This window comes from Crassostrea angulata, chromosome 6 (genome assembly GCF_025612915.1).
Source record: "Crassostrea angulata isolate pt1a10 chromosome 6, ASM2561291v2, whole genome shotgun sequence".
Classification (NCBI taxonomy): Eukaryota; Metazoa; Mollusca; class Bivalvia; order Ostreida; family Ostreidae; genus Magallana; species Magallana angulata.
Window position 1 is genome coordinate 31,823,770 of NC_069116.1, and position 14,955 is coordinate 31,838,724.

Consider the following 14,955-nt stretch of genomic DNA (forward strand, 5'->3'; position numbering starts at 1 on the left):
GTAAAATGTATAGTATAGTTATGGTATGGTATGGTATGATACTTCAATACGTGCACAAATACCATAATTTGGAGCGTAAAGAAGACATATATCAAATCCTACTATAGAAATGCAAACTATCAACAAAAATGTCTATAGATGAATTCTTCATTCTCCTATAATGATAAATAATATTTTCTTTGCAGAGAATACGGACTAATAAGGACGTCAGTTGAGTGAAAAAAAAAGGTTTTGTAAATTGCTTTTTGGAGGAAAATGCTAGTGTTACGCTGGCAAACACTACAGAAATTTTCAAAAAGTTATTGTTATAATGTAAGCTTAACAAAGTAAAATTAATCTTCTGCGGACGGGTCACTTAGAAAATAATTCACGATGTGTTCATTCCATTACATGGCGTGTAAATTTGTGTTTGACACACAAGTACAAAAATAACTTGAAAAACTCATTGCAATTTAAAAACATTTTTTTTCAAATTTATTGCATTATCTATACAGTTATTCATAATATACAGGAGTAGAAACGCAAAATATTCAACTTGTATTACAGAGTGAATACACTAAATCTTGCATGGATATTTTCCTAGATTTATGCTTGAATCTATTAGGAGTGTACGTTCTACACTTGGAAACATTTCTGTTTTCCACAAAACAATCATCAGATTTAACATAATGTCTTAAGATAATTTGAAAGAGGCATCTCATGTTGCAGTTCAGTTTGGCACTCGTTTCTGTAAACCAGAATAAGTCGTGTTTGATCGACGTCCTTAATACTTCGTCCGTAGAAACTTCTCTGTCACACTTCTTGTCTATTTTATTTCCAACTATGAGGATTCTTTTAAATTCTTTTCCTTCAAAACGAAAAAAGTAGAAATTAGTGAACTATGAAATTAGAATCATTCAAGATTTTAAAAACTTTATCGACATAAAGACGCAAAAAAATATGTACATTCAAAAATTCTCCTTTGCAATATTTATTTGGGATAATTCGACCTTTACCTTTAATTTCTTTTATTTCCTCGCAGAAATTCAAAGCTTGTTCAAATGATTTCCTGTCATCCACTGCGTACATCACGACGAAGTAATCTCCAGTTTTAATGTTAACTGTCCTCATGGCTGGAAATTCGTCACTGCCACATGTATCGAGAATGTGAACTTGTTGGAATATCCCATCTAAAAAAAAAAGCAATTATAATAAACAAGAGTTAAAATCTAAAATAAATAATAAGAAGAAACAGCATGTCTACAGAAACTCTTCTGCAAACATTTTGCTCTATGAATTACAAATCACAGAAACTAGATGTCAAGTAATATTGAAACGTCATAAAATCAACGTCATATCAACTTACTTGGAAGAAAAACGGTTTCATTGTAGGACTGTGCTAAAGTCTCCTCGGTTTTTTCTTGGAATGTTCCGTAAAGAAATCTTCTGATTGTGCTTGTTTTTCCAACTCCATTCGTTCCGAGAAAAACTATTCGAAGAGGTTTCATTGTGTTTTCTTTTTATTTGATTCTCTTTTCACAATATTATATGTGAGTGTTGATTTTTCAGTTCATGATCTTTTATATAGTGTTTCTTAACTGTCATTAAAATTTGAAATGAACCACCTATACGTTTAATCTGCAAATAGGCTTGATTTATTTTAATGAATGGGAGGAATAGATACATGTACTGTTAATTAGTTCATTATAGTTCATTATCACTTTATTTCCAGTACCATCTTATAATTTACTCCCACAGACCAACTCGTATTCATGTATTTGTAGAACATCATACAAACTTGTGAAGGCATTACTCAACGTCTGGGTACATGTACATTAAACTTAAATTTCTTATTGACTTTATATCAATAAAAATATCATATTATACAATATTGATGATGTAATTGTATTCAAGACAACGTATCGATACCCTCCATACGAATTAAATTCAAATACCATTGGCTTTTACATGCCCTGATTGCAAACCGTCAACCATCTCAAAATTTCATAAAAAGAAATACAAATTCAAAACAGAGCAACACAGACCTCCAAAAAGATAGAGTCGTAATAGAGGTACATGTAGGATCAGGTGCCTAGGAGGAGTGAGCATCCTCTGCTGACCGGTTGCACCCGCCGTGTGCTCCTTGTCATAATTGGGCATGTCATAATCGAGGAAAATGTCAAAATCGGGAAAATGTCATAGTAGGGAAAAAATGAAACGTTGATGATTTGGATTGTTTGTGATGGTCAAAATACAAACATTGAGCAAACACGGACCTCATTACATTGGGGGAAGGATCAGGTGCCTAGGAGGAGTGAGCATCCTCTGCTGGCCGGTCACAAAAAAACTTTGTGGCAAATCGCTTTACATATCGTAAGAATTGCTCTTTATTTTTATTTTTAAATGTAAATTAGGTTTAACAAGGTTTAAAAAGGCAACAATTTTGTATGCTCACTTTGTTTCACAAACCTTCTATGAATTCAGATTTTAATTCTGTAGCATCGTGTGCCTTATTGCATCTTATCTCATTCTCTTACACAGCTTATACCAGGAGTGGCCGTCTTTTCCACAAACAAACATTTTTAGTCGATAATGTTATGTTCGATGAGTGTTTTTTCAATTCGTATCGGATTCACTAAACTTCATTTTAAAGTTTTTTTCTAATAATTCATGATATACAATGTAACAATTTTATATTTAGTATTGGGCAACTTTTTTTGTAATTATTGGCTACAAACAAAAGTCTCTTTTTTCTTCGTTCTTTATATGAACAAGTAACAGCAAAATATCTTATAATATCATATTTTGTCCAAATCTACAGTAAAAACTCTTTTCGAAAATATATTTCTATTCTGGAATAAATATGTAGATATTTTGTTCATATTCAAACAAGACATGACGTTCTCCGAACTACAGCTGTGTATGAGCATGAGAAGAAACAGTAAATACAACTAGATTCGATCTCGTTGCGAGCAACGAGTGGGTCTTCCGTCCGATTATTAAATAGATTAGATCAAACTCACAATTCAAAGATAAAAACGTAAATCTAAGCGAAAAATAGTTTTAAAAAATTTGCGGCACTCGAGGCTTGAACCCGGGTCGCCTTGGCCATGTCCACGACTCTATCGACTGAGCTACTCGGACTCTCGCTTCTGAACTTTGACGCTTAATTTCTCGAGAATGCCTTGATCGATTTTAAAACAAATTACATATTCTGAATCAGTGAAAAGGTCACTATAAGGTGTAAAAATTTCAAACAAATATTTTTTAAAATAAAAAAGTCGAAAATTTTAATTTTTGAAATTTCCTTCCGGTGACGACCGGAAGTGACGGCGGACATTCTCTATACCAAAGTGCACCAGAAAAACGGTAGTTCTATCATCTCTGAAAATTTCAGTTCTCTATCTTTACTCGTTTTTGAGAAACCCGACCGACAAAATTGGCTTTTAAAAATCGTAAAACAACGATAACTTCCGACCGGAAGTAAATTTTTTAAAATTGTCGCGGCGGTACAAACTTCAGATGACGTGGCATCATCCCTGGAAATTTGACCCAAATCGAGACGGCCATCTCCGTGAAATCGCCTGCACAAAATTTGTAAGAAGAAAAAAAAAGAATAACTAGATACGACCCCGTTACGAGTAACGAGTAGGTCTTCCGTCCGATTTTTTTTTAATTTTAAATGATACCATGAAATATTGATACAATTTTATTATTAACACCCCCCCCCCCCAAAATTATAATATTGAAAAAAAAATCCCTAATTACGTCAAACATGGGCCTGACGATGACTTTTTTCAAACCGATAATGTTGTGTTCAACAACTTTGATTCTATAATGCATAACAAAATATTTATTGTTTTCAAGTTATTCGTTATAGACTTTACGAGTCTCTTGGTCCCTAATTAGAGGGGCCAGCCCCTTTTTCTTGATTTTATTGGAAAGAACTTTTGATTTTCTACCACTTTTGTTATATATTATTTAACAAAAAATCAACTGATACTAGATCTCGTTACGAGTAACGAGTAGGTCTTCCGTCCGATTTTGTTTTCATATGATACGATGAAATATCGATATTCTCTGCCAAATCTGCGATCTTGGTGAATCTAGGTTTTTTGTCTCGAGACCGAAAACGGACGAACAAAAGAGGTTTATGAAAATTAAAACTAGGTTTTTTTTATACATTTGTTTAGTGTACACCACTGTTAATCATGGAAGATGAAACATCAAAGATAATCAGTTAAACTTGTGAAAAAAATAAATTGTTTGAACTGGTGAGTACCGGAAGTGACGGTTGACAAAAGAAAACCCGTTAAATATATCTTCAATCGATTGTCTATCATTTATAAAAGTTTGTGTCTCAATCACTTACAGTGACTAAAATCTCGCTGGTATCAATTTTGTAAAAAGGCTAGGTACCAAAGATATTTGAAATCTTGATTGTTTTCAAGTTATCTGTAATACAGTTTACGAGTGTCTTGGCCCCTCATTTAAGGGGCCAGTCCCTTTTTCTTGAGTTCAATCGAAAGGTCTCACGAATACTAATATTTTTTGTTCTTACACCCATCTAAAATTGTTGTTCATTTTTGAGATACAAATGATTGAATATTTTAGGGGCCAGCCCTCTAGATCCTTAATGGGGGCAGATTTTAGAGTTTTGATTAGTGGAATCGATTAGAATCATCAATGCAAACATTTTCTTTTCTACATTGCCTAACAAAATATGTCTCCTTCTCAAGATATATTGCATCAAAGTTTAAGTACTTTGGCCCCTTAAAATCCCTAATTACGTCATAAATGGGTGTGAAAATGATTTTACCTGATAAATATTGCTACAATCAACAACTTTGCTTCTATCATGCATTACAAAATTTTGATCGTTTTTAAGTTATTTGTAATAGAGTTTACCAGTGTCTTGGCCCCTAATTTAAGGGGCCAGCCCCTTTTTCTTGATTTTGTTGGAAAGAACGTTTAATTATCTACTACTTTTGTTATATATGTCTTAACAAAATACCAACTGATAAAAAGATACAGATGAAAACGTATGAAAATTTTGAATGAAAATTCGTACTCAATTTTCGAGCCCAGGCGAGCTCCAAGAAATGGCGCCACTGGCGTAAAACAACATAATAGTGCACAACTTCAAACTATAGACTACCTATCCTGAAAATTTCATAGTCATATATCTGATAGTTTCTGAGATCAGCTCTGCACAAAATAGGTCGTGAAAATGTGCAAAATGGCCGATAAATCGGTACCGGAAGTGACGACAAAAAAAATCTCAAAAATGTATGAAGTTTATATCAAGTCCCATCTTCTGTGAAAAAATGATTGAAATCAGTCGAATAGTTTTTGAGAAATCGCGTGCACAAAATTTGTGGAAAAAAATAATAAGAAGAAGAAATCGTACGAAAACTATAAGGTCTTCCGTTGGAAACGGAAGACCTTAAAAATGATCAAATCGTATGAAAATATTGAATGAAAGCTCGTACCCAATTTTCGTGCCTAGGCTAGCTCAATGAAATGGTGCCACTTGCGTAAAACAATATAATAGTGCACAACTACAAATTATAGACTACCTATCCTGAAAATCTTTAATAGTTCCTGAGATCAGCTCTGCACAAAATAGGTCGTAAAAAAATAGAAAATCCGCCGTAACTCGGTACCGGAAGTGACGATTTCAAAATTTCAAAAAATGTATAGAATTATGACCTCTGGCAATCATCTGTGAAAAAATGGTCAAAATCGGCTGAATAGTTTCTGAGAAATCGCGTGCACAAAATTGGTGGAAAAAAATAATAATAAGAAACAGTACGAAAACAATAAGGTCTTCCGTTGGAAACGGAAGACCTTAATATGAAAAGTGAAAAAGAAACAATACAATAATAGAAGGGGCTTCCGCTGAAGACGGAAGACCCTAATCATGTATATAGTACACAAAAGATTATTTCGAATTCTGTTTATTCGAAGTTTTTGTACTTTCAATACTTTCAATGCAATTAAATCAAAATTGGCTTAAACATATTCATATCTTTATCAATACATATACATTTAATTTTATCAGTAAAGTAGAGTATTTTCATAACTTGGATAATGAGAAAACCACATCTATGCCATTTCTTTGCTATCAGTAAGTGTGTATATATGACAAGTAAACAAATTCAAAACATTCATGTTGCATGATGTCGTCATACGGCTTTCATTGCCATGCCCTTTTAATCTATAGATTCTTGTAATGGGGTTCCTGTACGAATTTAAATGCCCCGCCTTCATTGACAGAGGCATACTGTCTGTGGTGACAGGGGATAGTTTTTCCGGTCGAGGAAATGTGAGGCAGATAGTGCTCATATATGTGATTTAATTTTTCAGTGGATTATCAAAAGTACTAAAATTGGTTTGCATGCAAGGGACACATGGTCCCGACTCTTGAGAATTTTTAAACATTTCAGAATAAAACAAGTAAAACTTACATAATTTTTATAGCACTATATAGAATAGCCAGGGACGGTCTCAAAATTTTCTGAAAAATTGCCCTTTTTCAATTTTCACGGGTCCAGCACCACGCTCCAGTCCCGAGCAACTGCCATAAACTACTATAGGATTGGTTGTTTAATGTATACTCATGCAAATAATCACCAACTTATGGGGGGTCAATCACCTTCTTTTCGAGTGACATTTCGTGTTCTGAACCAACCCTACTTTTCAAGCACTAAATCGAAAGTGAAAATTTTGGCTACAGTTTCGCATTTTCATTCCATATCTGATAATAAGTGCTACCAGTATGAAAGTGTCATATATAAATGAAATTGACATGAGCTCCTCTGTCCACAAAATGAATGCAATATATATTCTAGCAATTTATACCCCTTGAATAACTAGCCAAACCTCAGGTTCTCCCTTTATTTCAAAATTTTGACCGGGTTTTTCGTTTGAAACTATCCCCTGCCACCTGTTATTCTCTCTACGTACAGAAAGATGCACGACCAGGCAAAAACGGTGTAAAAATTGGGCAAGTTGGAATCTGAGAAGAAAACACGAATAAACTATGCTTTAAAAATGAAATTAAGCCCCGCCCCCCCCCCCCCTTAATAAAAAAATACCTTAAAAGTTAAAAGCCCCCTGAAGAATATATTACTTTTAGAAAATCTTATTCAATAAACAGGGGGCAAATATTAATCCAAAAAAGATGACTGCACTTAAGGACATGCGATGTTTGCGAGAAAATAAACTTTTAAAAGAAGAATTTTGCAGAAATGGTTAAAAACTATTATAATTCACCACGTGATTTCACACCTCAGTTCACTTTGTAAATACAAAGCTCTATCACGTGACTTGTAAGGTAGCATGTTATGAGCTAACTTGGACAATGTTTTCGAAAACGTTAAGATGTCAGGCATTGATTTAACGTCTTCTGTACTTACACGGGCGTGGTCTTATTGTTGAACCATAGTGAATAGTATACTTTTACCATATAGAATAGACCACAGGGGCTCGGTTGTCAGACACTGAAAGGACTATATATGATAAGGGCCTAAAATGGCCCCCTAAAATGAACATCATCATTTTACTATCATTCTTTGTTTACAGATATGTATGTGATGTGTTTACATAATACTCATTTTGGTTCAAGTGCCCACAATTTAGAAATATGACATTGTAAAGACAACCTTTTCCCGCCATTTTTTGCATTTTTAGCGTAAAACAGCTTGTTTTCAAGCAGTTTTTCCTTCCGAAAACATAGAGCGTATTCTTGAACAAATAAAATATTTTAATCAGAGATGTATCTACCCAAGACTAATAAGTGACAAAAAATTTTTCCTTGTTCAAGCAAGCGCTCTATATTTCCCGTTCGTAAATAGATAAGAAGAAAAATGTTAATTTTTGGCTGATTTTGATTGAATTATAGATATGGCGTCACTTCTGACATTATATACTGCCAGTGAGTGCAAATAAATCAAAAAAATAGATGAAAAATATATTTTATATCAACTCTTCGAAAAAATTAGTTAACATTTTATTGTACCCGAAACACTTAAAAAATGGCGAAATATGGGGGCCAAATTTAACTCTTATCATATATAGTTCTTTATAACAATTTATTCCCGAATAAAAAATATACGTAAATGGTCATTCAATATATGTTCTATGGTATCGAAATAAAATCCGCGTTAAAATACTTATTTTAATGTACATATGATACACATTTTTTAAAACGACCATAAAGGGCGATTTTAACGGCGGATTTTATTTCGATACCATAGAACATATATTGAATGACCATTTACGTATATTTTTTATTCGGGAATAAATTGTTATAAATTTCAGTGTCTGACAACCGAGCCCCTGTGGAATAGTCAGGGCTATGGTGAAAGAGTAATGATATCACATATTTTTAGACGGAGGCTATAAATAGTCACAGTGACGGTCTATTGCTATAGTATTTCTCACGGGGACCCTAGCGGATAAGGAACGATAACTCTGTTAGGTATGCAGTGTTACAGGCAATGCTTTACCTATGTGTCGATTTCAGTTTGAGAACTAATTTACATCTCATCAGATATCTTAAGCAATACAGCTGCTAATTATTTTGTAAATACATTTAAATAATGTATGAAATTGTGTTTTATTTTAAATGAGCCGTTACCCTATCCGCTTATGCGGTATTGAACTGCCAGCTGTGACGTTTAACTGTATCAGGACTGCAAAAAATATTTTACTGCGATTGACCACGAGTTCTTACAATGATCGTTTCTTGTTTTTTTTTTATGGTGTATACAAGTGTCAGAAACACACTATTTAAACAGGTTTGCCATTTTATTTTTCAGCAATTATGCTTCATCGACAAATTCAATCATTTTCAACGCATCAATTTAAGTTGAGGCAGTATTTATTGTTGTAGCTTTTTCCAAAGAATTCAGAACAGATGCTGACTATGAATATTACATAAATTACATTTTATTGAACTTCAACCCATCAATGGCAAACTTTCTTCTACAAGTGTTCATGTGTTTTCAAACATACAAAAAAACTTGAAATTTACGACACAAACGTGTTCAAATTTAGACTGATCTGTGATTAACACCACTTTGTAACCCACTCAGTCTGTAGAATCATTCTATTACATACACCTCAATATTCATTAGACAATCAATTAAATTACTACTAATGTTGACGCTTTACACTGACTTTCTCTCAAACATCACTCACTCAGCAGCTAATCGACCTCGGATTGTTATATTCACTTGCAAATCGAGTCGCCATTTTACACAGTTTTACATGTATGTTAACAATTTTACGGACCTTGCGACGATATTTCAAAGATTTTCAGTACAGAATTGTTGTAAGCAAATAAGGGATCGAAGATATATGCTGTAAAACGTCTTGTGGATTTCACGGCGTGTCAAACCGTGTATCTCCATTTTGCACCAAAGCTAGCTTTTTGTGAGGAAAAACAATCGGTTCAACTCATGCGATACTCCATATACATGTATGGTGCATTGTAACTTAGAATATATTTGTTCACTAAATAGTGTCTGACAAATTTCTTCACAATAAGCTGAATAACGTAATTCGATGAGCGAGGTACAATCTTTGAGTTTTATCTATATCTGCCAGTCCTTGCTTTTTTTCTTTGTTTTTGTGTGTGTGTGTGGGGGGGGGGAGTTAATGTTACATGTACGTAAATATCGCCCTGTCTGTTCTCAAATAAACTCTGTAATATTTACTGCGAGTACAACTTTATTATGAGCTTTCTTCATGAATTGTTCCCATGTGTTAGCATCATGTTCTCAACATGCATTTATAAATGGGCGAGTCTATATAAATGCGCCAATCAGAATCTTTGTTGCGAATAGCAATTGACATACACACCATGGTTAGATAGTGTCATCACAGATGACTGTAGTATTCTGCTGAGCTACAGAACTGTAGCTTTCCGGAAATATTGCCGGGATTTGCGAACCCTCGATCTATTGTCATTACATGCAAAGAATAAAATGAAATTTATATACACAGCTTTAGCGCTCAGAAAAACGTGTGTTCAACACGGATTATGTTTGATTTTTGTTTTTAAAAACTAATTTTCCTAACTTATCCTGTTGAAACATTAGATTTCATTTTACCACAGACTACTGTTTTATTCGCGACTTGGAGATATTGAAAAGATCCCTGAAAACAATATAATTTATTTCTTTGCTCATTTCATTCTTTGCTAAAATCAATGAACATGTCCCATAAACAGTATTATTTTACTGCAAAAAATCAAATTGGATGCAAATTTGAAGACCTCGTAAAAATTATACATATTAGTGGAATAGTCTTGACACAACGCACAACTTTTTGAAATAAAAGTAATAAAAAGAATCTTCAAAATCTCGCAAAGTAGATGCAAGATTAAAAAAAATATGTGCTTTCCAAACAAACACGTTTGTTGTGAGCAAATGGAAATAAACCACTTGAAATCGAAGATAAATATTGATTGACTCTGCGGTTTCATGATGACGTGCATTCCAAAAGCATTTTCCAGTTTTATCAAACAGGGTCTTTTAAACTCATTCCGTTTTCTTTACATCCTCATGTATTAACTGGCTATGTAGACAAAAGCAATTATGTTAGCCCACGAGACTGCAACTTTTTCCCTTTGAAATAAAAATGAGGGAAAATGCTGTTGAGAGGGACAATAAACATACTACATGTATGTCCAAATAATTAGTAAAAACCTGGTAAGTATTCTATCATACCAAAGCTTCATTTGTTCTCGTTACTTTCAGAAATCTACAATACTAGTATCTTTAAAGCACAATAGTCCAATCCACACTTTTCAAAAGTTGTTCCCCTTTGCGGGGTCAACCCAAAGGTCAAAAGGGAAAAAACCAAATTTCCCTTCTTTATACAATCTAATGTGATGAAATCGCTTTGATTTTTATTTATTTATACGCTTTGTGGTGGCAACCCACATATTAAATGATGCATTCTTGGGCAAACAAAATACACACCGAAAACGGGTTTTAATGTCAAATGATATTGATACAAACATATGCATGTAGATACAAACTTCTATACTACAAAGGCTACTGTGATAAATCTACGGGTTTTCTCCCAAAGATGACGGCCAAGAGACGTAGCTTTTGTTAAGTGTGGATTGAGAAGACAACTACGATTTCCACATAATAATTCATGTAGGAAACTCACGACCAGCATGTATGCGATACTGGCCGCGGGTTTTTGACGACAGTAATTATCAAACATATAATATGCCACATTCGAACGATGCCACCGTCTAACAGTACTTTCAGTACTTTGATTAGTACCATTCTGATAATGTCAGCTCCACCTCTCATGCATATCAATATCAATTTTATGTTCGATCAAGTGCAGATAAGCGAAAATTCGCTTTTTTCAAAAGTTGTAAGAAGACAAACACAGAATGAACTTATTCTATCACAGTTTAAAGTCGTAATCTATATTGGAAACTGACAAGACTCTTCGATAAATTAAACAAAAGTTATAATTAGGTTCAGAAAAAAACGCAACACAATCGAAGCGACCGAAAAAGACTCAAAACCCGGTGTTAAAGCTATACACGCTATTATTGCGTCAATTTTGAATGACAGTGATAACGCATGTGTTTGTCTACTAATAAAAGTTACCTTTATTTTGTAAGTAACAATGGTGAATACCATCTCGTTACAAATATTTAATTGTTTATTTTCCTGCCAGAACAGTTATGCCTTTTCATGAAGTTGATGACGGAAGAGCAAATCCGATCTCATTGCGCATGTCCGCGATGAATCAGGTGGACGTTACTTCTTGCCTTATCACACATATCTAACTTGATTTTGAATATACTTTATAGTTGTTAATTTGAAATGCATTATGAGTGTGATACGTTTTTTATTTACGATACCCTTTCTTTTGCATGTTTAAATAGCCTAAGGGATAACACTTACACGAACTTAAAAAAGCTGTTAGGGAAAAAACACAGGTTTACATCATTGTATATACTGAGTACCTGTATACATGCCCAAACGCTTGTGGTTCTGGGTTTTTTTTATACTCGTATATAGGACAAATTTATGTTTTATTGAAAACTCTATATCCTTTCCTTCGTGAAACGTTTACAGTTATGAAGCTTACACCCTCCACCAACTTTGTATGATAGACTAAATTTAGCCGTCGATATCAAGTGATAGATTGATATTCATTAGGAGGCATTACTTTCCTGACAGGAAAATAAATATTTTTTATTGTTTAATATTGGGGGGGGGGGGGTTGTTACCTAATTAAATAGGGCACTATTATAATCAAAAGCATAAAGGTAACTTTATAAGCAATCAAACACATGCATTTTTCACGTAATTCAAAATTGATGCAAGTTATAGCCTGCATATAGCTTTAAGTGCAGTCATCCTTTTAAAAGATGGGAAGAGGGAAGCGTGAAAAATATATCTATAGGCAGGAGGTCTTTGTGCTACCAAAGTATCAATTATATAAACTCAGTACACAGTACAGTGTCCTCTGAAGTTGGGTGTCTCACTCCCAGAGTATGATAAATTCTTCAAGGAAACTGAATATGTTAATTAAATAGAATCAATGTGCATTTAAAATATCATGCAGCTAGCCCCTGCATGCATTGACCGAATAAAGGTAACCGTTCTGATTTAAAATTATTTTTTTAATTCCATATATTCCTTGTAAATGTTACAATAATGAATAAATTCAACATTTCACCTCCATAACTGTTAGCAATTAAAAAAATGACTGCTAAGTACGCGGTGATTTATTATAACGTCAGTAAATGACGTCATAATAACACGTGCGTTCTGATATTCGCTGTACAAGATGGCTGGCGTTTGGTTCCGTGTAATGCCACCTGAACCAGTGCAAAATAAACCGTTTTCCGGTAATCCGGGGCCTAAGAATATGCCACCGCGAAATGCATCTCCTCTGCAGTATTTCCTGTTGTTTTTCAACCTAAACCTCATCAGAGAAGTTGTGCGACAAACAAATAGGTATTGTATTCCATAGTTGTGGTGAATGTTGTTATACTGCATTATGAATATATATAGATAATATTTTGATATAATATTAAGTGGTTTGTTTGGGGGGTTTTTTCTTCAAAGAATTACATTTCGCTAAAATTTAACAGAAATAACCTTAGTAACAAGACGGGAGGAAATAGAATGTAAAGTTATACTATAATTGAATAATTAATACTGTGACAAAATTATTTAGTTACTAACACCCTTCTCAGAATTGCGTTGAAGTTCTTAGAAATACATAACTAGATATAATATGAGGGATTTCTAGTTTTTAGCAATGGTAGTTTACAAGCCTTTATTTTAACATGTGCTTTGCTCGTTGAAAAATATTGAATGCTTTTAAAATATGCTTTTGTGAATAAAAATCGTGTATGCAATATGGAAACATTATGCTTGAAATTCCTTTTATTATATCTACAAGAACATGCCCCACTTTCACATCTACATGCATAATTATGTTCCTAAAACAAATGCGAATTTATTTCACACAACATTGCTTTGAATATCATAATCTACTTTGATTTATTGTGACATATTATTCTCAAAAGATTCTTTTGGTAGTTTATATACATTAATTTTTTAAGGTACGCTCGGACTCACATTAGAAACAGTTTTCTCTCTCGATTTTCGAGAGCAAGAAAATGGGTACCTCTGACGATAAATGAAATGAAAGGATTTCTCGCTGTGATTTTGAACATGGGTATTGTGAGGAAGCCAACAATACCTGAATATTTGAATAAGAATCACGACAGCCAGTTAAGCCGTTGATTTATGCAAATGTTCTCAAGAAACCGGTTTCAACTCATATTGAAGTTTTTCCACCTCGTGGACAACAAAAAAATTCCGAACCGTAACAGTTCAAATTACAGGTGAATTGACCCCTTAGCTCTCCCAATTTATGTTTAAGGTGGAATAACATACCTGGAAAAGGTCACTCAAATTAACAGTAAATTATTTGGTTATGAAAGATATAATGATAAATAAACTGTACATATGTCAAATAAGCAAAACATTTGCAGTTTGGGGATAAAAAAAAAACGAATATCTAAACAAAATTAATTCAGTAAGTAACAACAAAAGTCCCTGCGGGATTCGAATTCGGGCTTCACGGTTCACAAGCCCGACACTTTATTCACTCGTTTACATATTTTATTTACGTATTTACTCATGGAGTAAGTTACATGTATCCGTCTATAACACCCCTGCGAATGTGTTCGGAATGTTTTCTTTATCGTTGCTAAGTAAGTAATAAATCCAGAGGTGCTCGAATGAAAGTTCACGAGACTTCACCGATATTTGTTCACTTCCTGTGAAATTTCGAGCGGAAGTATAAGTGTTCGGATAATATTCTCAAAATACGTAAGTACTGGTCGTTTTTCATATCACATCCTACTATGATTTATGTTAAAACAGGAAAAGCTTTCAAGATGTATGTCTTATTTTACCATCTAGCAGTTATTTATATTAAACGATAATATTCAGAACAGAGTTATCGTTCGTGTTCAAACACGTGTAGAGTGGTTGAAAATATAACCATTGGGTTGCTTGATAAAATCATAGCCATGTTTGATGCTTGTGGTGTGTAATACCATGTTTTAAAAAAAATAATGGGTGTCTGTTTTGCATTAAAACTTAGTATATCGAGCCATTTTCAAGGAACATTCTGCATAAAATGGTATAGTCTGTTTCACTATTGATGTTATTACTAGGTCAGGCGCGGATCGAAAATTAATCCTCAGGAGGGATCTCTTTTAAACATGTTAGTTGTTGCAACAGCAGACAAAAACTAATTTTTGTATAGTCACATTTATTTCTGGAACACATTTTATTCACCAATTAATGAAGATAAAGTTTAAAATCAATAAACCTCTAGATTTTATATTTGACTACTATATTAAGAACCTAGATACATGTACTGTGAAATAGACTTTATGCA

At 33.6% G+C, this 14,955-nt stretch overlaps 1 protein-coding gene across 1 annotated transcript; it reads right to left on the minus strand.

Moving 5' to 3' along the window:
* Positions 1 to 527: 527 nt before the first annotated feature.
* LOC128186994 (GTP-binding protein Di-Ras2-like) lies at positions 528 to 1,510 on the minus strand. The gene is made up of 3 exons (XM_052856993.1): positions 1,346 to 1,510; positions 996 to 1,169; positions 528 to 847 (listed from the first exon to the last, which is right to left on the minus strand). Exons 1-3 carry the CDS (start codon positions 1,485 to 1,487, stop codon positions 531 to 533), a joined length of 633 nt encoding a protein of 210 aa, XP_052712953.1. The 5' UTR covers positions 1,488 to 1,510; the 3' UTR covers positions 528 to 530.
* Positions 1,511 to 14,955: the final 13,445 nt, after the last annotated feature.